This window comes from Lissotriton vulgaris, chromosome 3_1, assembly GCF_964263255.1.
Source record: "Lissotriton vulgaris chromosome 3_1, aLisVul1.2, whole genome shotgun sequence".
Classification (NCBI taxonomy): domain Eukaryota; kingdom Metazoa; phylum Chordata; class Amphibia; order Caudata; family Salamandridae; genus Lissotriton; species Lissotriton vulgaris.
Window position 1 is genome coordinate 5,803,239 of NC_141689.1, and position 27,674 is coordinate 5,830,912.

Here is a 27,674-nt window from a genome sequence, read left to right on the forward strand (position 1 = left end):
GAACCATGGGCCTTTTATACCCACACAGGAGCTCAAAAGAAGGCGATACAAGCACACCTAGGAAGAGCTACATACATAGATGGTCATACAGAGAATGCACAGTCAACAAAGAAGGAGCCAACAGGGCAGCTACAGACTCTTCTGAGCATGTGTCGAGTAGCAGAGGCTAAGTATAGCCAGGTCTTGAGCACAGCACAAGGGCAATCGACAGCAACGAAGGAAAGAGCACATGGTTAGACAAAATGGCTGCCGAAAACAAAATGGCTTCTGCTAAATGCTAACAGCGATCTCTGCCAAATTTATACAGACAACCCTTTTAGCATTAGCTGAAGACATTTATGATCTAGAAGTCTAAGTATACATCATGTACATCAATCTGTATCATTTCATCAACTTCTTTGTCTAGTATTCGTTGGGCATTCATTTGCTTAACATTGCGTTTAGTAGGTGTACAAGCAGTGATACAGATGGAGCAGAGCATTGGACCACATTGTATACATAGGCAGCATGTCAGCAGAATCGCAAGTAATATACACAGAACTGTCAACTGTATAGAATAATGTCCAAATCCAGCTGGCAAAAGTCCATGTGCCAGTATCGGGGTGAATCTCAGCAGCAATTTTATGCATTTTAGAGATCATGCCCTTTCAGTTTTTGATGTGATCTCGAATGTACACGCAGCAGCTACTTCCGACGATGCAACATACACCACCTCTGTCAGCCAAAACCACGTCCAGGACCATACAGTTTTGGAGTGCCAAAATCCTTCAAAATTGTAGTTTCTCTGTGATGTTTCCAAGTGCCATAGCTTCTTTGATCGATCACAGCTTCTACGACACAAGTCAAACATCTGAATTTCCTACTGTTCAAGGCAGCACCAACAAAGAGCAGCCCCAAATTAAAATCAACATATTGCTGTAGCGCGGTGTCAGTTTGATCCATCTCATCATGATTTTCTGTCCTCTTAAATCTGTTTTTGGAGGTGACCTAAATAGGTAACCTTCTGTCTACAACACTGCAATTTCTTCCGAGAATCTTTGTGATGGTGTGATGCAAGAAATGAAAGCCATGACGGTGTTCCTTCTTAACACTGTTCAGGCGTATCGGCTGGCAACAAGATATCGACATATTGTATGAGAGCCACCCCAGTTGGCACAGGAAAAGAAACAAGTTGTCTCTTTAATGCTCGACGGTAAATACTAGGACTCTCTGTATACCCTTGGGGAACTCTACAGAATCTAAAGGAGTGATTCTTCAAAGTGAAGCCGAACAAATATCGGCTGTCAGGCTGAACAGGGATTGAGAAGAAAGCATTCTTCAAGTCAATCACAGAAAAGGTAGTAGCTGTCGGAGGAACCATGGTAAGGAGTTTCATGATGTCAGAGACTACCTGGTATTGGGGTAGTACAACCTTGTTAACCTCTCGCGAATCAATAATAAACCTGTACATTTTAGTATTAGTGTCTTTCTTCAGAATGGGAAGGATAGGGCTATTGCAAATATTGTAAGGGACTTCTTCCACAACCCTCACTTCAATCAGATCATGAACAATACGTACAAGTGCCTCTTCACCTTCTCGAGAAATTCTATACTGAGGCAATGAAGCACCCTCCTTCACCTGAATATGCACTGGTGGAATAACCGTTTGTCCCACATCGGTATCTGATGTAGCCCACAAAGTACTAGGAAGTGAAGCCAACGCAATATCCTCTCTAATGAGACTGGACTTCTCGACCATAGGATAGTAATCATTCAAAATAACACACACACCTTCTGGGGAACACCAACTTAATGTAGCCCTAAAATACTTTAGCATATCAAGACCCACAATATTATCCGGCGTGTTAGGGAAAAGCAAAAATGGACATGGAGCAGTGAATTTATCAAAATGAAAGGCAAGTGGTTGTGACAATGGGCTAAGGGAAGATGTCCCATCGAAACCTATCGATGTAATGTTTAAGCCAGACGGGGTGCCCTTGGAACCAATTGTTTAGACAGTGCACTACAAGTAGCTCCTGTGTAGACCCCAAACCGATCCGTAGAACCCAAAACATGTGCTTGAACATGGGGACCCTTCTGATCAACTGGAACTTCAACTGATTCCTTAGCCCATCCTAGGCAGTCCTATACGCAAGCAGAATCAGACATTTGATATTGGTTTCGTCTATCAAAAGTACTAAAAGCATTCTCAGTATGCGCAACAGTTTCAAACCTGCCTCCTCTATGCCCAGAATACCCCAGACGGCTTCTCGTTTGCCCCCGTCCACGCTGATACTGCTGAGAATGCAATTCTTGACAATCAACAGCCCAATGTCCAATCTTCTTGCAATATGCACACTGATCAGAAGACAGAGTTGGTCGATCATAAGTGGGTAAGCTCGGACAATAAGACACACGACCGCCTCTGTTACCACCTCTATAGGACGGTCCATAAGCCTGAGCTAACAAAACCTTCGTTTCCAACTCCTTATTCTTTTTATCCTCATTGCCCTTAGCTTCCAATTCCTGACGTTCATAATACTGAGCCATAGTCAAAAGAGAGACTGGGGAAGACTTAGTCCATGAACTTTTGTTGGCCTTTAGGCAACTAGCTATTCCTGGCAAAATGTTTGTGACAAATTTATCGGCAAACGTATGCCTGCCCGTGTCATCTGTCAATGAATGGCCACTGAAGTCGGGGAATGCCTCCTCAAAACGTGTAAAGAAGTCAGAGACAGATTCGTCTGCCTTTTGCTTACAGGATGCTAACACAGTCCAATCTATCTTTTTGGCTGGAATAAGAGTTTTCAATTTAACTAGTATAGCCTTTGGAAGATCTAAAATCACTTTTTGCGGTTTCCCTTTCTGAATCGATCCTCTCTAGTTCCTTTCAAACATCCCCAAGAGTTGGACAATCATCGACTTTACGAATAGTTCTCCACATATCAGGGGGTAGAATAAGTCCCAAAAACATATCAATATCAGACAAAGTCATGGTACCAGAATGAATAGCTCCCTCAACTTCTTCATAAAAGGCGGACAGATTTTTCTGTGGGTCAGGCAAAGCAGCTTTAAGAGCCATGACATCCTCTCTACTCCAATGAGTATAAACCCAATTATAAATCAAATAACCCTTCACATCAGTGGATTCTTTATTATCATCTGTTCCCGCACCCTACGGAGGAACATATAAAGGCGCAGCTTCCCTCATGGGTTTCCCATGAACCACAACATTCTTATCTGCCCCTGAAGCGTCATACCGTGGCATTGCTTGTTCAGCTGCAGCAGCTGCCTTTTTCTCCTCTCGCAAACGGTATGCATCAGCTCGTAGTTTATTCACGCGTCTAATCAAGTCAGCCACCTGGGAGGGGAGAAAAAGACCATCACGCAATTGTTTAAAATAGTCTTCTATATCACCAGGCTCTAACTCTGTGGAAAGCCTTCTAAATCCTGCAATTACTTCTGTGGTAAACATTTTTACAAAATATACCTGCTCCCTATACTGCCATTGTTGTACATCGGCTACAAGATCTGAAGCGGACATGTTATCACGGGCTGCTTTAAGAGCAGCTGATCTAAAAGTGGCTGTACGATCAGCCGTTAGAATTGAGAAAGTCGGACGCTGAGCATCAGATCCTAACTGATCCTGATTTGTAGGAGAAATATCATCATCAGAATCAATGGTAGGGGCAAAGGGAAAAGTGTATGGAGGCGGGGAGCGATTTAACAAAATGAAATCGTCCTGTGGTTTATTGAGTAGAGGTTAAAGCGGGCGTCGGACAGGGTATTGACCATTTACCTGTAAATTACGCTCCCTATTCTCTTTTATTTCCTTATGTTTTAGTTCCAACGCTTTCGCGTGGATATTTTTGTGTTGTTCTTTTTCTATCAAAGCTTGTTCTCTTCTCACTCGTTCACACGCTTCTTTCTCCCACATTCGTACACAGTCAAACATATCTTGTCTACTTTTACGTTTAAGCATACATTGTTCGACATACTGAATCTTTCTAAGATAAAATGACCCATTTATAGGCCATCTCAATTCAGATCCTTACAAGTATATTTATTCCATAATGTGCTGTACATTATAGAAGAAATACCACTTTTAATATACATGTCCCTATTTGGTGTCCCCTCTGGGGGAGCTGGCTGATTCAATTCAAGTTCCATATTGGTACCTCCAAGAAAGCAACACATTATACGAAGTCTGCTAAGAACAGGCATGCCAAAAATATTGCAGGATAAGCAATATTATACGCAAAGTAGCACTTGACTCAATGTGTGCCGTTCAAGTTTTAATAAAAAAATAGAGAAAAATCTCCTCATTACCTGTCTCTATAAATTGCAATTTATATATATCCATGCAAGTTCTAAGATATTTGGCCAAACCAAGACAAGAAGCGTCGCAACAAACGACCTTACCAAGCAAGAGTCTCCAGATTCCAAGTGGCAAGTTCTGAATCAACCAAATGTTCTCTACACGGCAAACACCAGAAAGGATCTCAGTCGAGGACCGACACCACCTGGAGGGTCCGATCGGGGAAGAGTAGAAAAACACTGTGGCTGCCAAGGCACGGGCCTCCTCGGGCAGCGATCATCAGCAGCCAGATTCCGATCCTCCGTCAAGACCACTCTGTCTGTCATCCAAGTCGCCGATGAGCCCCACGTGGGGCTCCAATTTGTAGAAGTAGACCTCAGCAAGGCCTAGCAGTGCTAGGGGTTCGCCCTTCTCTGCACGCAAATCCTCAGACCAGTAAATAGACGTTGGAACGGAAACTGAAATATCAAAGATACAAATTATTAAACCTCATGAGGTGGAACTACATTCACATAACACCCTTCGGGAGTGTCTGAAGTAGCACAAGGAGTAGAAGAACCATGGGTCTTTTATACCCACACAGGAACTCCAAAGAAGGCGGTACAAGCACACATAGGAAGAGCTACATACATAGATGGTCATACAGAGAATGCACAGTCAACAAAGGAGGAGTCAACAGTTGCTGACTTTAGTAAAGCCATCCTGACAGTAACAAACTTAAACAGGTGCATGGGCAGCTACAGACTCTTCTGAGCATGTGCAGAGAAGCAGAGGCTAAGTATAGCCAGTTCTTGAGCAAAGCACAAGGGCGAGCGACAGCGAAGAAGGAAAGAGCACATGGCGAGCACATGGTTAGACAAGATGGCTGCCGAAAACAAGATGGCTTCAGCTAAATGCTAAACGCGATCTCTGCCAAATTTCTACAATGTGACTCTGGACAATAGCTCACTTAATCTCCCGGAATGCCCCCAGTGCCTTGAGACCCCTAGGGGTGAGTAGTTTGTGCTTTAGAAATACCGGATTTCGATTGTATTGTAGCCCAATTGTTAAACCTAGCCATTTGTGCAAGTTTATCCCCAAACTTTTTGCTTTTTGCCTCCTATTTTTCTGACCCTGTTTTTGTTAGTGCTGGGACTCTGGGCACTTTATCACTGCTGACCAATGCTAACGTGAATATCCTCTCTGTGTAAATTGTGATTCTGATTGGTTATCTATGATTGGCATATTTTATTTACTGGTAAATCCCTAGTAAAGTTCACAAGGTGTGCCAGGGTCTGTAAATAAAATGCTACTAGTGGGCTTGCAGCACTGGTTGTGCCCCCCACATGAGTAGCCCTGTAAATGTGTTTCTGACCTTACACTGCAGAGTCTGCACGCATTTTTAACTGCCATGTCGTCCTGGCAAGTACAACCACTTGCCAGGCCCTAACCTTTCCTTATATGTAAGATACCCCTAAGGTAGGCCCAAGGTACTCCCATGGGCAGGTAGCAGTGTATAGGACATATAGGACTGGTACTGGTGTGTGTTACTTCTCCTGATAGTGAAATTCTGTGCATTTTGTTTTTTTACTGTTGAAAGGCTATCTGTCCCGTAAGTTAACATGGGAGCTGGCTAGTAACATTTTTACAAGTGTAACTTCCCATTGGGACCAGATAGAGTAATAGAGTTTAGGCTCTCCGAACTCAGAATTTATTAACACACCTTTTAGTAAGGGTGGTTTTTAACTGCATGTTTGAAAATGCCTATTTTGGGCATTTTCTTGCTTTACCGTTCTGTGTGCCTCTGCCTGTTTGTGTATTCACCGTCTGTTGGAGTGACAGGAGCTGGGGATGTGCATTCACTCTAGACAGTCACAAGGGGGAGTGGAGATGTGTCCTTCCTGCCTGGGTGACTCCAAGCCAGGCTGAATAGACCTTTCTGCATTTAGAGTGGTGGTAGGAGTATTTTTACTGGGACCTGAATAGGCTCGCTCTCCTTTGCATAATGCTGTCTCCACCTCCTGCGGTTAAGCTGCACAAGGGAGGACAGAACTGGTTTGGACTGAGCTCAGAGACCCTTGCTACAAAAAGAACAAAGAGAAAATGGGGTATGAGTAATGGTCCTAAAACCCCAGAACTTTAGATCACTTCTGGAATCAAGAGGGACCTCTGCCAAGGAAGAAGAGCTGTGAGGTGTACTGCCCCTTTGCTGTGTGTTGCTTTGCTGGGTTGGCCTGCAGTTGCTGCTTCTGCCAAGGAGAGGACAAAGACTGGACTTTGTTGTGAAACCTGCTGGAGAAGGATCTCTAAGGGCTTGTGTGTGCTTGCCTCCTATTCTGAAGTCGCAGGGACACAAAGCCTTCACCAACCACTTCCTTGAACTCCACTGCTGGGAGTTCTGACCTGCGATGAGAGCCTGAAAATCAATAATTCTGTCTGTTAGCGGCTGTTTATTTCAACACAGCACAGCTGTACGGAAGAAAGTTTGGACACTTTCTCGTGCAGCCAAAGAAATCAACGCATCACCTGCCCGCGGCCCGAAGAACCAATGCATGCTGAGTCCCGTGCACTAATCTCCGAAGTCCGACATCACCGACCGCAACGCAGGCCCTGCTGTGTGGCTAAAAGTATCGACAAAACGTGGAACTGTGGCCAAAGAAATCAACGAAGTGCCTGTGTGACCACCGTCACATCCACCTCCAACGCATCCAGATTTCCATTCATCGCACTTGTGCGCCAAATCAATGCTGGGGCTGCAATAAGGAAATTGACGCATCACCCCCCTCTCCAGTAAGAACCAACGCGTCCCCTCCCCTGCTTGGCAGTAATGAGCGGACACATCACCTTCCCGAAGCATAAGGAACCGACGCACCACCTTCCCTGGAGCAAGGAACTGATGCGTCACCTTTCCAAAGCATTAGGAACCGACGCATCACCTTCCCTGGAGCTGTTTTTGCTTGTGGTTTTGACGCATCCCATGCACTTTGTGCTAAGAGTGGCTCATCCATAATTTCCTATGAACAGAACTGTGTTTACCTTATAAAAATCATGTTTTGATATCTGTATGTTGGATTTTTGTCGATTTTTAGTCTTTTTTGGTTTAGATAAATCTACTTTATTTACTGGTGTGGTGTCCATTTGCGGTATTTTCACTGTGTTACTGTGGGTTATATACACATTGCCTCTGTAGTTTAGCCTGACTGCTGTGTGTCAAGCTACCAGAGGGTGCGCACAGGCAAACTTAGGTGTGTACTTTACTCATCTGGACTAGAAGAAAGAGTCCCTACTTGGACAAGGTGCATACCTCTGCCAACTAGGGACCCCCAGTGCAAACACCAATGTACCATCCCTAAAGTGCAGTGAATCTGAATCATGCTTTGGTTTTCACAGGTGGACGCTAAAGAAGGGACCCCGTCAGCATACCAGAGGCTCCTGAGGCGGAGGGATCATGCCGGCTGCGGAGGTATGAACAGTCAAGCGGGGCTGAGCTTCTCCCAGGTGACAAGATGTCAAAGTACTGACAGTGCTCCGATACTGGCGGCTCTGGGAAGTGTGGAGTCGAGCAGGCGTGCTGCTGGGAGAGAGTGCACCCCTTCATTGCCTCAGGCCAGCAGAGCGCTACTGGACAGCCAGCATTACTCCACAGGTGAGCATGGCTGTGGGAACGAGAAGAGCCTGCAGGTATCAGTGTGGGTACAGGTGGGGCTCTTGGGCTCTGAGCAGGCGGAAGAGGGCAGTCTGCAGGTATCGCTGTATGTAGACGGGCTCTGAGCAGGCTAGAGAGGGCAGTCTGCAGGTATCACTGTATGCAGAGGGGCTCTGGGGCTCTGAGCAGGCGGAAGAGGGCAGTCTGCAGGTATCGCTGTATGCAGAGGGGCTCTGAGCAGGCGAGAGAGGGCAGTCTGCAGGTATCACTGTATGCAGAGGGGCTCTGGGGCTCTGACCCATCTAGAACAATTGACTGAATGCATTAGTGTAAGTCTGCCTATGTGTTCACCACCTTAAAGCTCAAGGCATCCCTCGTAGCGTCAGTTAGACGCGAGGCCCACCCTCCAAAGTGGCCCGTCGCCCTCGCAGTCTCAAGCCCCTATGATGCATATAGTGACTGCATCGTTCTACCAGATGTGGAAGCATCCAGGGCCATGTTCTATCGACTCACCCAAATGAAGTGGGCGGACCTCAGTTCAGGGCACTGCTAACGGGGCGAGTGGGTCAAACCTAGATTCTCGGATAGCTCAAGCAAACCATCATATAGAAACCTTTGTAGACGTCTGCAGTGCCATCCCTTTCTCCGCTGCAAGAGGTGTAAGGGTTTTGTACCAATAGTTGGCAGTCGTCTTGCCAGCTTCGTCTTGTGACGCCTCCTTTAACGCTTTGAAGCTGCTATGGCTCCTTGTATCATTGGTTGATGCAATCCTGCAACCCGGGGTCGCGTTTCACCCCATAACTGGGCAAGGTCTTGTAGTCTCTTGTAGTTTGGGATGAGCGAGGGTTCAAAATCAACCCTGTGCTCACTGTTCGAGTGAGAGTTAAGAGATACCCGTTTTGTTATGCACAAGACGCCCTGTGTTGGGAAGAGTTCTAATGGACAAGATAAAATATTCATTCCTATATTCCCAAGATGTCCTGTGTTAGGATTAGTGTGGAATGGAAGAGGCCCTTTGCCTACTTCTTGAATGAGGATTGAAAGATAGACATTTTGAGTTTATGATTTCTTTATTTCATCAATGCTAACTTGCTTTCTTGATGTATTGTTTATTATTTACTAAAGGTGGGAAATATAACTGGTATTTTATGGTTCACATATTTATTGTCCTTTTGGACAGGTATTGGGGTTGAGCTGAAGGGGCTGAAAGTTTGTAGTTAGGACCGAGGTGGTTGATTGGGTTCAGAAGGGACAGTTTCTGCAGTCTCAGCGGCTGTAGTTATTATTGGTGTCAGTGGGGCGCTGTTTGTGTGAGTGTTTGGCTGTTATAAATGGTGTCATTGTTGCTATTAATGGTGTCAACGGGCTGTTTGTGGATTGTTTGGTTGTTAATGGGCTGTTTGTGGAGTGTTTGGCTCTTGTTAATGGTGTCAGTAGGCTGTTTGTGGAGTGTTTGGCTGTTGTTCATGGTGTCAGTGGGCTGTTTGTGGAGTGCGATAGTCCAGGTTGCAGTTATTGATGGTTTATAGCGTGTTTGAGGGTGCAAAGCTAGGATTCACGTATGTTTGTCATTGCAGGTTCATGTAACTTTGGACTCCGCTATCTCTGCTCTGCCACAACATGGAACCTTTGAAAGAAAATCAAAACCAACCCTGTAAGAAAAAAATGAACCTGGACGTAGCTTTGAAGCTGCTGGTTAAAGGTTCGTTTGATTATTTCTGATGTATGTCACTTGTGTTTGGGTGGGCAGCGTTGTGGTCGTGGAGGGAGGGGTTGGTGGTGTTGGTGTTTGCGTAGATCTGTGCATTTGGAAATCCAACAAAGTCCTGCCTTCCCAACAGCTGTGCATAGACTCTTTCTGGTTCACTACAGAATTATTGACAGCGGCGGCCATAGGTAACCCCCTCCCGAAGCAGGGACGCGAGTCTGAGCAGTGGAAACCTAGAGTTGCTGGTAGATAAGACCCTTCTCCCTGGGCTCCCCATGTCTGTCGTTGTTCCCTGCGTCTGTCACGTCAGGTCCCCCTCTCTGGGCCTATTGTGCCTCCAATGGCTACTGAGTCTGTCTACTCTCCGACGTCTGCCCTCTCTCCCTGGCACTGTCGCATCTCTCTTCCTCTCCCAGGGCCTGTCAAATCTCTCCTCCTCTCCCAGGGCCTGTCACATCCCTCCTCCTCTCCCAGGGCCTGTGACATCTCTTCTCCCTCTCTCTGGGACTGTCGCATCCCACCCTCCTCTCTCAGGGCCTGTCACATCTCTCCCAGGGCCTGTCACATCTCTCTCAGGGCCTATCACAACTCTCCTCCTCTCTCTGGGCCTCACAAATCTCTCCCTCCTCTCCCAGGGCCAGTCGCATCTCTCCCTCCTCTCCCAGGGCCTGTCACATTTCTTCACCCTCTCCCAGTGCCTGTCACATCTCTCCCAGGGCCTGTCGCATGTCTCGGTCCTCTCCCAGGGCCTGTCACATTTCTTCCCCCTCTCCCAGGGCCTGTCACATTTCTTCCCCCTCTCCCAGGGCCTGTCACATTTCTTCCCCCTCTCCCAGGGCCTGTCACATCTCTCCCTCCTCTCCCAGGTCCTGTCACAACTCTGCCTCCTCTCCCAGGTCCTGTCACAACTCTGCCTCTTCTCCCAGGGCCTGTCACATCTCTCCAGTATGGAAGTCTAACACTTGAGGCTTCTTCTGATCCAGTCCTTGCAGAAGCTGTGACCCAACGTGACATATTAAACAGCTCTTGGTGACCTGTGCTGGTTAGGTTTTAGGTCGAGCCTAGGCAGAGCATGCGTTGCTCTGTGAGGCATGCTGTGTTCAGGTGTGGGCTTCAAGCTCCGCCCATAATTTTCATTGTGTCATTCTTCTATACAAACTGTGGATTTTCATTGGTCTATAGGCTTGTAAGTCCCTCCTTAGTACTGCCTTGTCTCATCTTGTAAACTCCCATAAGGACTGTCTGTGAAGTGTAGGTTTTCCAAATAAACATCCAAGGAGGCGGTAGGTTGAGTGAAATAAATCCTTTTTAAGTTGAATGATTTAAGATAAGAGGCACGATACAGGAGCGCGTCTGCACCCAATGAAGACCAACAGTTCAGTGCCAAGTATACAGTTTACATTCAATGGTCTTGATAACATCACGAGCGATGCACTTTTGAAGACAAACATTCTCTTCTAAAGCGCACGCCATAGAACATAAGAACATCACAAGATGAGCAACATAAAAGAAGAACTAAAGAACTTACTTCTGCTCTACATCATCTCCCTTCCTTACATAAATAAAAAATAGAATAATAGAAATAAAAAATAAAATAAATAAAAATAGAATTAATATAAATTAAAACAAACTTAGGATAAGTAATAGTCTTTAAAACGTGAGGGAAAAGAACAATTCCTGTGAATCCTTGGAGAAAGTTAAACCAGCATGAGAGGTGGAAGGAGTAACATAAGCACTAGAGGTGCTGGGTGTAACGTGGGAATCATAAGTTGATGCAACATCCTGACCAGAAATATCAACAGGTAAGCAAACATTTTGAGAAGTAACCAAACAATTATCATCTGAAGATGTACCTAAGGGAAAATAAGAACATGAAGAAACATCATCAACATGTTTTGTTGTACAAATCTTTTTTGCCTGTTCAGGGGTAAGCTTAACAATTACTCGTTTATTCCACCACCCTTTCCTATCAAGAAAAACAGACCCTTTTGAAACTTTTAAGACCTGAGTGGGTAAAGAAAATTTTGACATTCCTTTTTTAACTCTATCATGAAATTTTACCATAACCCAATCACCTACATCAAAATCTTGTTTGGATGAAATGATTTTGGAATTGAAATTCTTTTTTTGAATAAATTGTTGAGATGAAACATTTTCCTTAATGACATCCCTATCATGACAAGCCAAACAAGAGTTGTCTTTAATTTTAAGATCTTTGATCCAGGACGGGCAAATGTTCACATTGGGATTGCGTTTTTTAAGTAGCCTAAAAGGAGAAATGCCTGTGGTGCAATGAGGAGTGACTAAATAAGACCATAGCTTCCCTCTAAGAAATTCCTCCACATTTACATTAGAGGCAATGGCAGACTGTATTCCTTCCTTAATGAACCTGTTCATTCTTTCTATTAAACCATTCGAGGAAGGCGCATAAAGAGCTACCCTCAAATGTTTAATACCATGAAATTTAAAACAAATTTCAACGAACAAAAGTGAGAACCATTGTCACTCACAATTTCTCTAGGTGGGCCTTCTGAAAGAAAAATCTTTTTCAAAAACTCAATTACTGTCACAGAATCTGGTTTTTCGCAAAAATCAAATTCACACCCTTAGAATGATAATCACTCAATGAAATGATGTAACGTTTGTTAGTGGGTAACACAGCAAAAGGACCTGAAAAATCAATTGCTAATTTATGCCAAGCTTCCTCTGGCAAAGGAACTGTGTGTAAAGGCAATTGAGGGACTTTCCAATGTTTGTCTGATACCAGACATGTGGTACACTGATCAATCCACAAAATGACATCCCTATCCAGCCTAGGCCACCAGAAATGTTCCTTTATCTTCCTCGAAGTACCCCCAATTCCCAAATGTCCCTGATGAGCAGAATCAAAAATCTTTTTTCTTATGTCATCAGGAGGAACACATAGATCACCTCTAAAGATAAGGTCATGAACAATTGAAAGTTCTTCTGAAATTTGTGCATAAACTTTCAAAGAAGCAGGTAGGGCACGCATCTTCGGCCAACCCGAAACAATTACATTTTTAACAGCAACCAAAACTGCATCCTGAGAATAGCTTTCAAGCCAGTCCACCTCAGAAATAGAAAAAGGAGATAACACTAACTCCTCAATTGAAGGAACTACACATTCTATTTCATCTTCTTCCGTTTTCCCGTCATCATCATTCTCAAAACTTAGTCTTGATAGAGCATCTGCTCTAGAATTATTACCTCCTGAAATATGTTTAATAGTAAAGTTATATTCATGAAGTCTAGACAAAATCCTAACCAATCTGGCAGAAGCCTTTCCTGTTCCGTTGCCATTAAGAAGATTTAAGAGTGGTTTATGGTCACTAAGAAGTATGAAATGTGATCCCCAAATATACATTTTACATTTTTCCACAGCCCAGGAACAGGCAAGAGCCTCTCTTTCAATGGTGCTATAATTTGATTCAGCACTACTAAGGGACTTTGATGCAAAACCAACAGTATATTCCTTGCATCCATTCCTTTGACAAAGTATAGCACCCAAGCCCTTCTGACTTGCATCTACTGAAATGACACAGTTTAAATTCGGGTTGAAAGAGGAAAGTGCTGGCGCCTCTACAATAACTTTCTTCACAAGATTGAAAGCACCATTGGCCTCATCAGACCACATAAACTTTACCTCCTTTTTAAGTAAACTACGAAGAGGTTGAACAATTAGCGAGTAGTTTTGTATAAAACGAGAATAATACTCTGCCAAACCTACGAAAGATTTCAAGGCATCCTTATCTTTTGGAATGCGAACATTATAAATAGCTTTAGTTAAAGAGATTTTCGGTTTAATTCCTTCTAAGGAAATGCTATGTCCAAGATAATCCAGTTCTTTCACCATAAATTTGCATTTCTTCCGCCCAAGGGTTATACCAACCTCTTTAAAACGAGACGACACCTTTCTTGAGGTTTTCAAATGTGCAGACCTATCTTTAGAATGTATTAGCACATCATCCTGATAAGCCTGTACATTTTCAATGTCATTTAATATAGTGTCCATGAACTTCTGGAACACACTGGCAGCAGATGCCAATCCAAAAAGGAGTCGTAGGTATTTAAATGCCCCAAATGGAGTTATAAATGTGGTAAGCTCAGATGATGATGATGTGAGGGGAATCTGATGGTACGCACTTCTGAGGTCAAGAAGTGAGAATACTTTTGAATCAGAGATACCTGTAAGCAATTCTTGTACTTTGGGCAATGGATGACAATCCACGATTATATTTTGGTTTAAAGAGCGTAAATCCGCAAACAAGCGGATGCGGATGCTTGAATCCTTTTTTTTAACGACAACGATTGGACTAACCCAAAGCGATGAATTAGTTGGTACAATAATGCCTTCAGATACTAAATTGTCTAAGACTTTTTTCAATTCATCCCTCACATTCAATGGTACATTCCTTAACTTGTGAACAATGGGAATTGCATTTGGTTTTAGTCTAATCAAATGCTTGAAATTTTTAATATGTCCTACAGATTCATTGAAACCCTCAGGAAACTCCGCCAACAAATCATCAATTTCTTTGTTCTTATTTTCATTTATCAACAAAACTGGAGTACCATTTATTTGTACTGGTGTACTTGAACCTGGAACCAATTTTAATCCCATTTTGGCAAGGTCTTGCCATCCAACAATACACTTACCCTCTATAGCTACATAAACCTTTGTAAAGGTAGATCTACCTAAACATGAAATATTTGACAAAAAATATCCCAACATATCAATTTTGTTTCCTCCATATCCTTTTGGAATAATATCTAACGGTAAAAGTTTTACTTTCTTGCACCAATGTGTATTAAATAAAATATCAGAAATAATGGTTACTGGAGCCCCAGAGTCAGCCATCATATCTAACTTAATGCTATCAATATACACATCACATGTTGGGTCTTTGACACGAACACTGTCTGTGGATGCCTCCACTAAATCAATAAATAATATTTTCTTATTTAAATCTTCAACAGTATTAATGTGAACATGATGTAGGTTTGATTCAAGAGATGGAATATCAACATTAGAAACATCAACATTATCATCAAATGTGGAAAGTCTGCTAACTTGAATTGTTTTCTTATTCCTACAAACCATGTTAAAGTGACCAATTTTGTTGCAAAATGTAAATTTTTTAAACCAACGCTGTACAAATTGGACTATTGCTGAGATGAGACTTAGAGCCCCATCTAAAACAAAATGCATTAAACTTTTTCTGAAAAGGTTTAACTGGTTTGTTCTTTGTTGAAATAGCGTTAACTTGAAGCTCGTTATCAGTGCGTGATACATCCCCATCAGCAATGCATCTTGAAGAAACTATAGACCTTTCCACGCTCTTTGCCATATCTATGACTTCACTTAATGATGGATCTCGGCAACTCAATATTCTCTCTTGAATCTTCTTGTTTTAGCACTTGTAAACAAATTGGTCTCGCAAAACATTATCCAAATATGGCCCAAAATTGCATTCAGCTGCTAAATTCCTCAATATGGATATAAACTCCTCAACAGACTCAGGTTGCTCTTGTTTCCTTTTCATAAAAGTAAAACGTTCCATCATAACACTAGGTTCTTCTAAAAAAATGTGTTTAGTCGTAAAATTGCCCCAGTAAATTCATACCATCCTTCTCCATCACCAGATGGAGGGTGTAAAATTGGAAGATTATTAAAAATTTCCCTTCCAGCAGTTCCAAAATGACTATATAAACTTGCAAGTTTTCTTTTAGATGAATACTCATCTGCTCCAATTGCTACTAAATAGTTTTCAAAATTTTTAAACCATAACTTCCATGCCTCTTTTGGTTTTCCTGGTGTAGGCAGAAAATGATCCAAGTAAACTATTTGTTGATTTGTAGCCATGTTTCAAATATACTTTTAAAAAAAATATTTAAGAAAAAGTATCTTATTTCTTAAATCCAATACTGTTTCTTTTATTGAAAGTAATCTTCAAGAAACTAGTTCTCCTTTAAATAAGTAAAATAAACTAGTTTTCCTTTAAATAACTCAACAAATAATGTATTTAAATACCTTTTCTCTTCTGCGCGACGATTGAAAATGCATTTCTTGTGTTAAACGAGTTGATTTTCGTTTCTGTTGCTATAGAAACGAGTTTGTTTATAAATCCAAGATGGCCGCCAGAGCGTGTAGGAGCGTGGTGACGTTTGCTTTGTTCGTCACTTTAACGCTGCTGTATACGTCATGAATGACTTAGCCCAAGACCAATCATCCGTCTAGAAATCCGGAAAAAGCTTGAAAATTCAGTGAAAGGCTGTTCTTAGGCTGAGAGCGTCCGGGTTTCTTTCTACAGCGCAGGAGAGATTATCCGGTATAAAGTGTCTTCTTTAATATTCCTTACGAAGTGGCAGGTGTGCAAATTTTAGTAAAAAGCCTCTTTTTCCCTCGTCGCCAAATGTAAAGTGTAGGTTTTCCAAATAAACATCCAAGGAGGCGGTAGGTTGAGCGAAATAAATCCTTTTTAAGTTTAATGATTTAAGATAAGAGGCAAGATACAGGAGCGCGTCTGCACCCAATGAAGACCAACAGTTCAATGCCAAGTATACAGTTTACATTCAATGGTCTTGATAACATCACGAGCGATGCACTTTTGAAGACAAACATTCTCTTCAAAAGCACACGCCATAGAACATAAGAACATCACAAGATGAGCAACATAAAAGAAGTACTAAAGAACTTACTTATACTCGACACTGTCCCTCTTACTTGTGTTGTTACTCGTAGGCTTTAATTGCAGCCGCCGATCACTATTTCTTACAATTGTTTTCACTTGCCTGCTCAAGATGTGCTCTCTACTAACACTTTATTATTAGGTCTCGCTCTCGAGACCTATTGTCACCGACATGCTTCTCAAGGGAGACAGAACGGGGCACACAAGATTGTACATTACACTTTGGTCATTCGACAGTAAACATACCTGCCTCGAGGCGCTAATCGGGGGATATTTAGCTGAAGAGGACCTTTCCAGATCTCGAGTTCGTTGTATATATGCAACATTGGAAACAGTTGTTGTGTCCTCCCCCTCTTTTGTTACTCGCCAAACTTCCGTGCCAACCTCCACCACTCGAGATCCATCAGATTCCTACCTGCTCAAAGACCGGCACCTCTACCCCAAGGAGGACGAGCTTCTCGATGGCGGATCGCTTGGCCTCCACGGATGCCGCCTGTGGGCACCTCTCTCTGCCCTCCTTCTGGCATTTCCACCGGGGCCTGGCCTTGTCTCCAGCTCTCTTGCTCCTCCTGACCTCCTCCCATGGGGATCAGAAAAGTTTCAGAGCTTTCGGGATGTGGGAGCAGGGGAACTGAAATCTCTGCTTTCAGTTTCTAGGGTCTCAAAAGCTTTGCTCTCTGACCGTGTGACAACGGAGTGGTCTGAGATATGACACTGCAGTCTGAGGCTGTAGGTACTCTTTTGTAACATGCACACTCCACTTTTCTCTTGTAACACACTGTTTGCTACCAGTACCTCTTACATTTTGTTTGCTTTCGATACTTGCACAAGTGCCACCATTGCCTAAGTGACGTTTGTTCTTGTGTTTGAGTGTCCTCCATTTATTGCAGTATTATTCGTTATTCCTCTACTTTGTATGCTTTTGTAACCTGCACACATGTCACTTTTTCCTCCTGTAATGCACCGTTTGCTGCACCGTTTGCTACCTCTTGCATTTTTTTGCTCACGATTGTCACTTTTGCCTCTTGTAATGTCACGTTTGCTTTTGTAATTTGTTCACTTGTAATGTTCTCATGTTTCAGTTCTGTTCCTATTGTAAGTGCTCTGACACCTTCGCGCTCGCTCACGCGGTGTGCTCCACCAATAATTTGCCGCCTCACCACTTTCAAATGTCGCCAGCCGCCACTGGGTCTCGCTCTCGAGACCTATTGTCGTCGAGATGCCTCTCAAGGGAGACAGACCGGGGCACGCACAGCGATTCTGGTCTGTGGACGCGCACGTCCAGCCACACTCACACAGCCACACTCACACAGCCACACTCACACACGCAATCGCGCGTGCCCACGCAATCGCGCGTGCCCCCCCCCCCCCCCGCCCCCCCAACCCCTACAGCCTTCATTCCAGCTCTCCTCTCTCCTTCAACACCCCCTTCTCCTCCTCCCACTCGTCAACCCCCCCACCCCCGCCTTATCTGCCCCACTTTCCTCTCTTCCTGTGCTGCGGGCTGAGGATCCTGTTCTGTTCTGTCCACTAGCGAAGCCACGCCCCCTTTCACACAAAACGCGCGCTGACTACGAGCGCAGCGTTTTGCTAGCTTTAGCTCCTGAGGCACAGCCGGGAGCAGGGACAAACAGCTAATTTTACCTATTGCTAATAACTATTGTAAATTGTTTTAAAACCGCCGATTCTGTTGTTCCCTCGCCACTCAGCTGACTGCTTGCTAACGTGGACAAGGTCTTTCCAGCTGCCGCGACGTGATTGGCCTGTTGCCAGGACACGCCCACTAGCGAAGCCACGCCCCCTTTCACACAAAACGCGCGCTGACTACGAGCGCAGCGTTTTGCTAGCTTTAGCTCCTGAGGCACAGCCGGGAGCAGGGACAAACAGCTAATTTTACCTATTGCTAATAACTATTGTAAATTGTTTTAAAACCGCCGATTCTGTTGTTCCCTCGCCACTCAGCTGACTGCTTGCTGACGTGGACAAGGTCTTTCCAGCTGCCGCGACGTGATTGGCCTGTTGCCAGGACACGCCCACTAGCGAAGCCACGCCCCCTTTCACACAAAACGCGCGCTGACTACGAGCGCAGCGTTTTGCTAGCTTTAGCTCCTGAGGCACAGCCGGGAGCAGGGACAAACAGCTAATTTTACCTATTGCTAATAACTATTGTAAATTGTTTTAAAACCGCCGATTCTGTTGTTCCCTCGCCACTCAGCTGACTGCTTGCTGACGTGGACAAGGTCTTTCCAGCTGCCGCGACGTGATTGGCCTGTTGCCAGGACACGCCCACTAGCGAAGCCACGCCCCCTTTCACACAAAACGCGCGCTGACTACGAGCGCAGCGTTTTGCTAGCTTTAGCTCCTGAGGCACAGCCGGGAGCAGGGACAAACAGCTAATTTTACCTATTGCTAATAACTATTGTAAATTGTTTTAAAACCGCCGATTCTGTTGTTCCCTCGCCACTCAGCTGACTGCTTGCTGACGTGGACAAGGTCTTTCCAGCTGCCGCGACGTGATTGGCCTGTTGCCAGGACACGCCCACTAACGAAGCCACGCCCCCTTTCAACCCCTCCCCTCCTCCGCCACAAAGCATGTGCCCCCACCGGAAGCGCAGCGGACGAGCGCAGCGGGCGCGACGATTGCGCGCCGAAGGCGCGCCTAAGGCAAGCCCGTCTGCGCCCGTCCGCGACCAGACGGGGCCAGGGGCCATAAACCCTGATCCCCACACTCATCTGGTCAAGACCTATTCCTCGGCGGCCCTTCGTAGCATAGGCAGTGGAGTCGGTGCTCACTGTACCCATATCTACGCCCCTACAGAGCTTCCCACTCAATGCCCATTCTGTAAATATTCCTTCCGCCATCCCTATAAGTCTATTTTGGCACAAACATATCGCATGTTTGCCCTAAATTGCCGCTCCCTACCCAAACATAGCACGCAAATTGCTATGCTGCTAGAGGAACAAAAACCAGACGTCCTTTTCCTGACGGAGACATGGCTTAAGGCGCACTCCGAGCCAGACGTAGTATCAGCTCTACCTACAGGGTATCATATTGTCCGGCTAGACAGATCGGAAGGGAGAGGGGGAGGTCTGGCGATCGTATTGAAGACCCAGTACCAATGCCGCACCTCAACAGAAACCATTCCCGAGTGTGAGAGCATGGCTTTCTGCATCGAGATGAATGCTAATAGCTCTTTCTCCGGCACCCTGATTTATCGCCCCCCAGAACAACCTAAAATGTTCCACAGATCTCTTCCAGAGATTATAGCAGAAAGAACCATGGCTGCGGCCAACCACACGGTTCTAGGGGACCTTAATTTCCACTTTAACTCCCCCTCAGACCAATTCGCTAAGGAAATAACAGAGGACCTTGGAGCTCTTCAAATGTCCCAGCTGGTGTCAGCTCCAACTCACGAAAAGGGCAATTTGCTGGACCCCATATTCAGCAACTGCCCGGGTCTGACGGTCGATTTACCTATTCCCATCCCATGGTCGGACCACTTTCTGGTCCCGTTTACTTGGACCACACAAAAAGTCCCCCAGTTACCACCCCAATCCACGACCAGAAGAAATTGGAAAAAGCTCCCTTTGGATGCCTGGGTACACATTCTGGACGCTACTCGTCCACTACCCTGCCCAGACCCTAATGTGGCAAACAGTAATTTTGTAGACTGGATTACAAATTCATTGGACCCGATCCTCCCTCTTCGCAGATCTTCCTCAAAGAAAATACACAAATCTGCACCCTGGTTCTCCGACTCCCTGAGGGAACTAAAACGCCGCTGCAGGCAACAAGAGAGAGCCTGGCGACTAGATTTCCTTCCGGACAAAAAGGCCGCCTATAAAGAGGCGATTAAAACTTATAAAACAGGAATCAGGCTCGCCCAAGCAACCTACTACTCAGACAAAATTCTTGAAGCTAAATCTAAGCCGAAGGAAATCTTTAGTATAATAAAACTATGCACCAGCCCCAACACAGCAACCCCGCCCAATAAAACCCAGGACCAATGTAATGAGCTTGCTAACTTTTTTCATGACAAAGTTGTAAAAATCTACTCTACATTCCCATCAGTAGCTACAAACCGGGACGCGACTGCCTCACCTCTTCCTAGATCGCACCTTCATCCCGAGCAGCCCTCCCTTGAGCACTTCCCTCTTCTGGATCTCGACACCTTAGATAAGGTGGCACGCCAAGTTAAATCAGGCTCCCCATGTGACCCCGCCCCCCCAGATGTCCTGCTGCAGGCATCTAAAACTACCTTGCCAATAATGCTGGAACTTCTCAACTCGTCCATCTCTGCATGCGTAGTCCCCACGACATGGAAGCAAGCCATGGTGCGGGCGCTGCTAAAAAAACCTAGCCTAGATCCCGATGATAACGCTAGCTATCGCCCCATCTCACTTCTCCCTTGGGTCAGTAAGGTCCTGGAGAAGTTTGTAAACGCCCAACTCGTTCAGTTCCTGGAGAACCATTCTCTGCTACATACATCGCAGACAGGCTTTAGACCAAAGCACGGGACTGAAACCGCCTTGCTAGCAGTCACAGAAGAATCTCGAAGGGTACTGGATCAGGGGGGATCAGTGGCAGTGATCCTCCTTGATCTAAGTGCCGCATTCGATACGGTCAGCCATAACACCTTGCTGAACCGTCTCCATGACATCGGAGTATCTGGCGACGCACTAAGGTGGTTTGAGTCTTTCCTGTCGGAGAGATCATTTCGGATCTTTGATGGCGAGACAATGTCCTCCAGGAAAACCCTCAGCTGCGGAGTTCCACAGGGCTCTTCCCTGAGCCCTGTGCTGTTCAACGTATACATGAGGCCGCTGGCGAGTGTCGTCGAACCGTATGGCATCAAAATTGTGTCATACGCCGACGACACTCAACTAGTGGTCTCATTGGCCGCTAGCAACAACAGGCAATGCCCGGCAGATCTGCTAAAATGCTTAGAGGATGTCAAGGGATGGATGACATCCTCCTCCCTAAAACTGAATGGGGACAAGACGGAGCTAATGCTCCTAGGCCCAACCCCCCCAGTACCTTTCACCTCTCTATGGCCCTGTACTCTGGGTCCCCCCCCCACCCCCAAGGAAAGTGTGAAGAGCCTAGGTGTGTGGCTGGATAACAAACTCTCGTTTACCACCCAGGCCACGAAGTTGTCCGCCACATGCTTTGGCCTACTAAGAATTCTCAGAAAGATCCTTCCACTTCTACCGTTAGAAGCTAGAAAGGTGGCGGTACAAGGCCTCATTCAGTCTCGTCTGGACTCGAATAATGCCCTGTATGTTGGGGCTCCTGAAATGACCCTCCGGAAATTACAGATCGTGCAAAACTGTGCAGCTCGCACCCTGCTACAGATTCCACGATCCCAGTCAGCCAGACCTGCTCTGAAGAGTCTCCACTGGCTGCCAGTGAGGCAGAGAGTAGCATTCAAGGCGTTATGCATGGCACATCACGCCTTTTGGAAAACAGGCCCACCCATTAACAACGACCTTGTAACCCCCTATCACCCAAACAGGAACCTCAGGTCGATGGAAGCCTTTCTTGCTGTTGTTCCCAGAGTGAAGAGAGCCAGGTCGGGTGGTAGGCTGTTCTCTCTAAACGCTGCCAAACTCTGGAACGCCCTTCCCCTCTCACTCCGATCGAATCCAAATCTGCTTTCATTCCGGAAAAACTTGAAGACACTACTGTTCGCTAAATCCTTTGTGTCTTAATTCCTCCGTCCCTGGTCTCTCCGCCTCAGCACAACTTAGCGCTTGGACGCCCCCGGGCAGCAATCGCGCTCAATAAATTTATTTTCATTTCATTTCGTTTCTTGGTGGAAAGGTAAGTCTCAGGTGAACCTATCTCCTGTGTCTACTCGCGGTTTTGCTCTCGTCTCCTGTCTTTTTTTCCCCTTCTTTCCTACAGCCCCACCCCTGGTGCCTACTTACTTGTCTTTCTTACTCTCCGCCCCCTTTCTTAGTTTTCTGCCTGGAGGCTCATCTTTTACAGTTACCGCAAGACGCTCAGTTCTCCTCACATAGCCCCTTAAAGGCAGCGGACCCCCAGCCCTCCTTTCATCTGGTTACTCGCCCCTTCTTTCATACCAATTTTCTTTCCCTGTGCAGTTGAGCCTTCTTTTTAACCCTCCTCCTCTTTCTGGTGTGCCCCGTTCTCTTGTTCACCTCCCGTGCCATTTCTCGCGCTCCGTCTTTTAATTCTGTCTTCTGTACGCTTTTGTAACCTGCACACGTCACTTTTTCCTCCTGTAATGTATCGATTGCTACCTCTTGTATTTTGGTTGCTCACGATTGTCACTTTTGTTTCATGTAATTTAACGTTTGCTTTTATAATTTGTTCACTTGTAAAAAAAAATATTTTGTGCCAGTCTCCATTTTGGTGCCCTGCAGTTCTCCCTGCGTTCGGTGTCTGGTGCAGGCAGCTCCCCAGGGGTAGCTTCACAGCTGCTCCCTAAGTGGTTAATTGGCTGGGAATGGATGGCTGCGCCCTGCTCTTGCTGCAGGCCAGGATGCTTGCCCTGCGCACCTTACCTGCTCTGTTTACTTTGCAGGCAGAAGAAAGCTAATCCCTCGGGGTTATCTGGACAGCGTGTTTGAAGTCCCGTACAATGAAATCTTTGCCATATTTTCATTGGTCATGCTGGAAAAAGCGATATTGTATTGTTTATAAAGGGTTGTAATGTTCATTGACATTAGTGGTCTCTGAGTGTACCCAGGCCATGTTTACCGTCCTCATATGCTTCTCTGGCGAAGACTTACTGATTGATGATTCTATTTCTTTAGTATTCCAGCTTGATGGTGACTTTGAAGCACTATACCACAATATTCCAGCTTGAGGGTGACTTTGAAGCACTATACCACAATATTTCAGCTTGAGGGTGACTTTGAAGCACTATACCACAATATTCCAGCTTGAGGGTGACTTTGAAGCACTATACCACAATATTCCAGCTTGAGGGTGACTTTGAAGCACTATACCACAATATTCCAGCTTGAGGGTGACTTTGAAGCACTATACCACAATATTCCAGCTTGAGGGTGACTTTGAAGCACTATACCACAATATTTCAGCTTGAGGGTGACTTTGAAGCACTATACCACAATATTCCAGCTTGAGGGTGACTTTGAAGCACTATACCACAATATTCCAGCTTGAGGATGACTTTGAAGCACTATACCACAATATTTCAGCTTGAGGGTGACTTTGAAGCACTATACCACAATATTCCAGCTTGAGGGTGACTTTGAAGCACTATACCACAATATTCCAGCGTGAGGGTGACTTTGAAGCACTATACCACACATTATATTAAATACGTGCTCCAGGACGCCATTTCTTCCGAGCTGCTCTCGTTCCTAGATTGTTTTTCAACAATGTAAATGCATTTGATGGTGTAATTCCAAGAAAACCTATGGCGTGCAGGATCGATTCGAGCGTCCCAAATATGGAGCATCTCATGTTATTGGGGGATGTTTGTAGACTTGCAGCTTATTGTGCCTCTCCTAGCCCTTCTATCTTTCATGCTGTTTGATTTTCCCTCCTTTATCTATTTTTCAATTTCTTTTTGCAAATTGTCTTTAATTCGTACTGTGTAACTTTTTTTTTGTTTGGCCACGCATCAAGCAGCTTTCTCATTGCTGTCCTGCCCCCCCGGGTGGCGAGCTAAACTTTCAGCATTATTAACACGGGTGCCATATTTTAGCAGGCACCCACTTAATTTGCTGATTTTGCCAGTGCTTATTCTTTCAGTGCGCGCAATCCAGTGTCTATAGTTCGAGCGTGGTGTTTGTTTACCTAGAGAGCAGCCGAAGATTACATGCAGGCTGGCCGCAATGTAAATGCATGTTTTATTATCCTTCCCTGAGCTAGTGAACAGAAGTTTGGATTTCTAAAAGATTCTTGGCATTTTATAAGAAATAAAATCAGGGCGTCCTGCAAAATGCTAATAGGTTTTGCACCGAGGATACCACACCGAGGCAGCTCTGTGACACGTGCAGGAAGCAGTGTTTGTGAAGCCAGTTAAAGGCCCTATCATCACTTTGTATGAACTTTTTATGAGTTAAAACGTCCAGGTTTAATGGTTATGCTGTGATATAACGACACACAACCAACAACCACACCCGACCACACACACACAACCACCCACACACACACACACACACATAACACCACCAGCCGTCAGTGCACGCTACCACCAGACGTTAGTGCACGCTTCCACCAGACGTTAGTGCACGCTTCCACCAGGCACACACCACCAGATGTCAGTGCACGTGTTCACCAGGCGCACACACACCACCAGCCTTCAGTGCACATTTTCACCAGGCACACACCACCAGTCGTCAGTGCATGTTTTCACCAGGCACACACACACCACCAGCCGTCAGTGCATGCTTCCACCAGGCACACACACCACCAGCCAGCAGTGCACACTTCCACCAGGTACAAACACCACCAGCCATCAGTGCACAATTTCTACAGGCACACACACCACCAGCCATCAGTGCACACATCAATTGTAAACGCATCCACAATTAACTATTGTAGCAATCGCAGTATGGCGCACTTTACTTTTAAACATATTCATCTAAAGCGCAGCATGCCACCATTGCTACAAAAATATATATACATTTTTTTGGCCTATAATTTATAGACTTTTGTTGCAATTGGTGTTGCAATATTTAGTAATGCCAATAGCTCAAGCCTAATTAATACGAGACCTATTGCATTGCAAATGCTTGTTATTATTATTATTTTTTTTAAAATTTTTGAAAACCTTTATTTGTGTAGATGGGTGCATACAAATACTGGCCTACAACCCAGAGGCCGGCCACAGAACAAACTGGAATGCACCAATGTCAATAAAAAGTACGGAGTGGTTATGCAATACTACACAATGCTGCGAGTCCATAATGCTAACTGAGTGTAACCCCCCGGCACAGGATCACAGAAGGTTAATTTTATGTTAAAGAATAAAGGATCGGTTGTATAATAAGCGTTCTGGTGCACATGGCGGGGAACAGAATCAACAACATTATAATAGGGAATCCATAGATCTGTCATCAGAATAGTCCAAAGCGTTCAAGCCATAGATGCCCTTGCAATTCTTCTTCAGTCCGTGTCCACCCGCAACCTCATGTGCCCAAAGACAAGCAGAACATCACTCTCATGAAAATCAAATTATCAGTGAGACGGATAAGTTGCAATCATTATACAGCCCAACCCGGAGAGTAAAAGAAAACGAAAAAACTAGAAAAAAGGAAAAGGGGACTCCACGTTACTGTACCCGCCCCACGGCGATAATGGCGATCAACAATCCAGACAGCAAACATTCTTAGGGGCGGGGCGGGGCGGCTAAGTCAGGATAAGCAGAACCTGAAAGTACCATATTATATAGGAATACCCAATCCTCCCCCCCAGGCACTCACCCCGCTGGAATCACGCACAGTCATGGAGACCCAAGAAAAGGACACAAAAGAGCCATAGAAACAAGTAACTATCTAATAGACCCCAATCCACCCGCCCCACCCTGCACCCCTGCAGAAGGCTATGGCCTACCCCTCCCAGCAGCGTGCCTGTCGCCCTAAACATGAACCCGAAATATAGAATGAGATAATATAGGGAAAAAGAAAGAAAACAGATAAAAAGGGAAAAAGGAAAGCCAGGGGGGAGGATACCATGTAACAAGGCGCACGGCCCCCACCCCCCGCCCATACAAACAATTAGTGCAGCCCAAAACGAAACTGGCATGCTTTTCAGGTAGCCATACATAGTAAGGATTCGACAAATCATCTCAATTTGGGGCAGTCAATAACTCCGTGCACCGAACAGCAGTCCTCCGGATTAAAAAATGGGCTCACCCCAGTCCTTTCTTAGCTATCGCCACGATGTATGTCGAAGTAGCGGGCATAAAACAAAGCGGAGAGAAAAGGCCGTGGAGCAGCCGCTGAACGGCCAATGGAAGCAACCCATGAGATCTCCGTTGACGGTAACGCAAAAGCTGTTTACGGCAGTCATGTACATCAGTGTCAATGATCCCCAGCAAATCTTCCCGCAGGCGAACAAAGACATCGCTGCCCCCACCAAAATGCGGGAAACAAACAGCAACCACCTCGGGCCCATCCGCATCTCTGAGGGACGGCCCGGGAGCATTGGCGGTTACCACATTGTCTTGCACACAAGAATCCCGGGCCAAGGTCACTTGCCAAATCTTCAGCGCTCATAGGACGTCGCCAATCGTGGGTTCACGCTCCCCAGTGTAGGCCCCATCACAGTACAGAGGTACAGCATCGACATCCCGGGGCGTTCCACAGCACACGGTATCAGTCGCCATTTTGCGATTACCGCGCCGTCGTTTTGGAACCAACTCCTGGGGCGCGCTCACAAGCAGGGCCCCCACGAAATTCCCCTCAAGCATCCAAATAGCAACCTCGATGCAAAAATTAGGGCCACCAAAAGAGGGGGACCCGCCGGCGCCACCGCTCCGCTGGAGCCACTCTCCGCCACCGAGCGATGAAATTCGGAATGGCCGGGCAGGGCAACAAGGGGGGGAGCCACCAACACGGCGTCCCCCACACACAACTTGCCGCACCTCACCTCTGGACCACCGGACGGTAGTCCCAGGCGCGTTCAGTTGCCTCCGGCTTTTTCGCACAACGGCCTCCTCCGGCCGGTCTCCATCCTCCAACCGAGGCCGCCACCGACACCGTCTCGCCGGCTACTCGCTGAAGGCAAGGCCCCGGTCTCCACACCACGGAGGCCGCACTTCCTGGGAGGACGCTGCTGCGGACCCACTGAACGCTGGAGTCACCAGGACGGGTGGTAAGTATCAGCAGACCTTCATCTATAAAATGTTATCGTTTTTGGGCAGGATGGGCGGCAGGATAGATGAGTTTGGGCAGGGAGGCCGGCAGAGCCGAGCTACCGTGCGGCCATCACGATGTCGAGCTTGGCTCCTCCCCCCGCTTGTTATTATTATTATTTTTTAATAGCACGGCACGCCACAGTGGCGGTTGCACCTTTGATTTTATTTGCCCCAAAGAACGCAGCCGCATGTTTTTTCCCTTTTCCGTAAATAAATGTCACCTCCCTTTCTTCAGACAAGCCCAGTCTAAAGAAATGTCTGTGGCAGCTATTAAAGCGCGGTATGAGGCTCTTTTACTAAAAAAGCATTTCTTTGTTAACTTGATAAAGAAATGCTTTTTTTTGTAAAAGCGCCACATATGGCGCTTTTACTTTAATGGCGGCCGCCGACCTTTCTTTAGTCCTGGTTAGTCTAAACAAAGGGGTGTGGCCTCTACTAACGTGCAAGCACGGCATGGGCGCTTTTACCCAAA

The 27,674-nt window shown here is 45.7% G+C and overlaps 1 protein-coding gene across 1 annotated transcript in view; it reads left to right on the forward strand.

The window, feature by feature from the left end:
- The window catches only part of LOC147725803 (uncharacterized), a 443,482-nt gene that overhangs the window by 47,912 nt on the left and 367,896 nt on the right, over window positions 1-27,674 (forward strand). Inside the window, exons 2-3 of the mRNA XM_086959980.1 lie at window positions 7,667-7,922; window positions 9,500-9,624. Of these exons, the coding sequence (XP_086816106.1) occupies window positions 9,543-9,624 (82 nt within the window). The 5' untranslated portion in view covers window positions 7,667-7,922; window positions 9,500-9,542. The remainder of the gene's footprint in view (window positions 1-7,666; window positions 7,923-9,499; window positions 9,625-27,674) is intronic.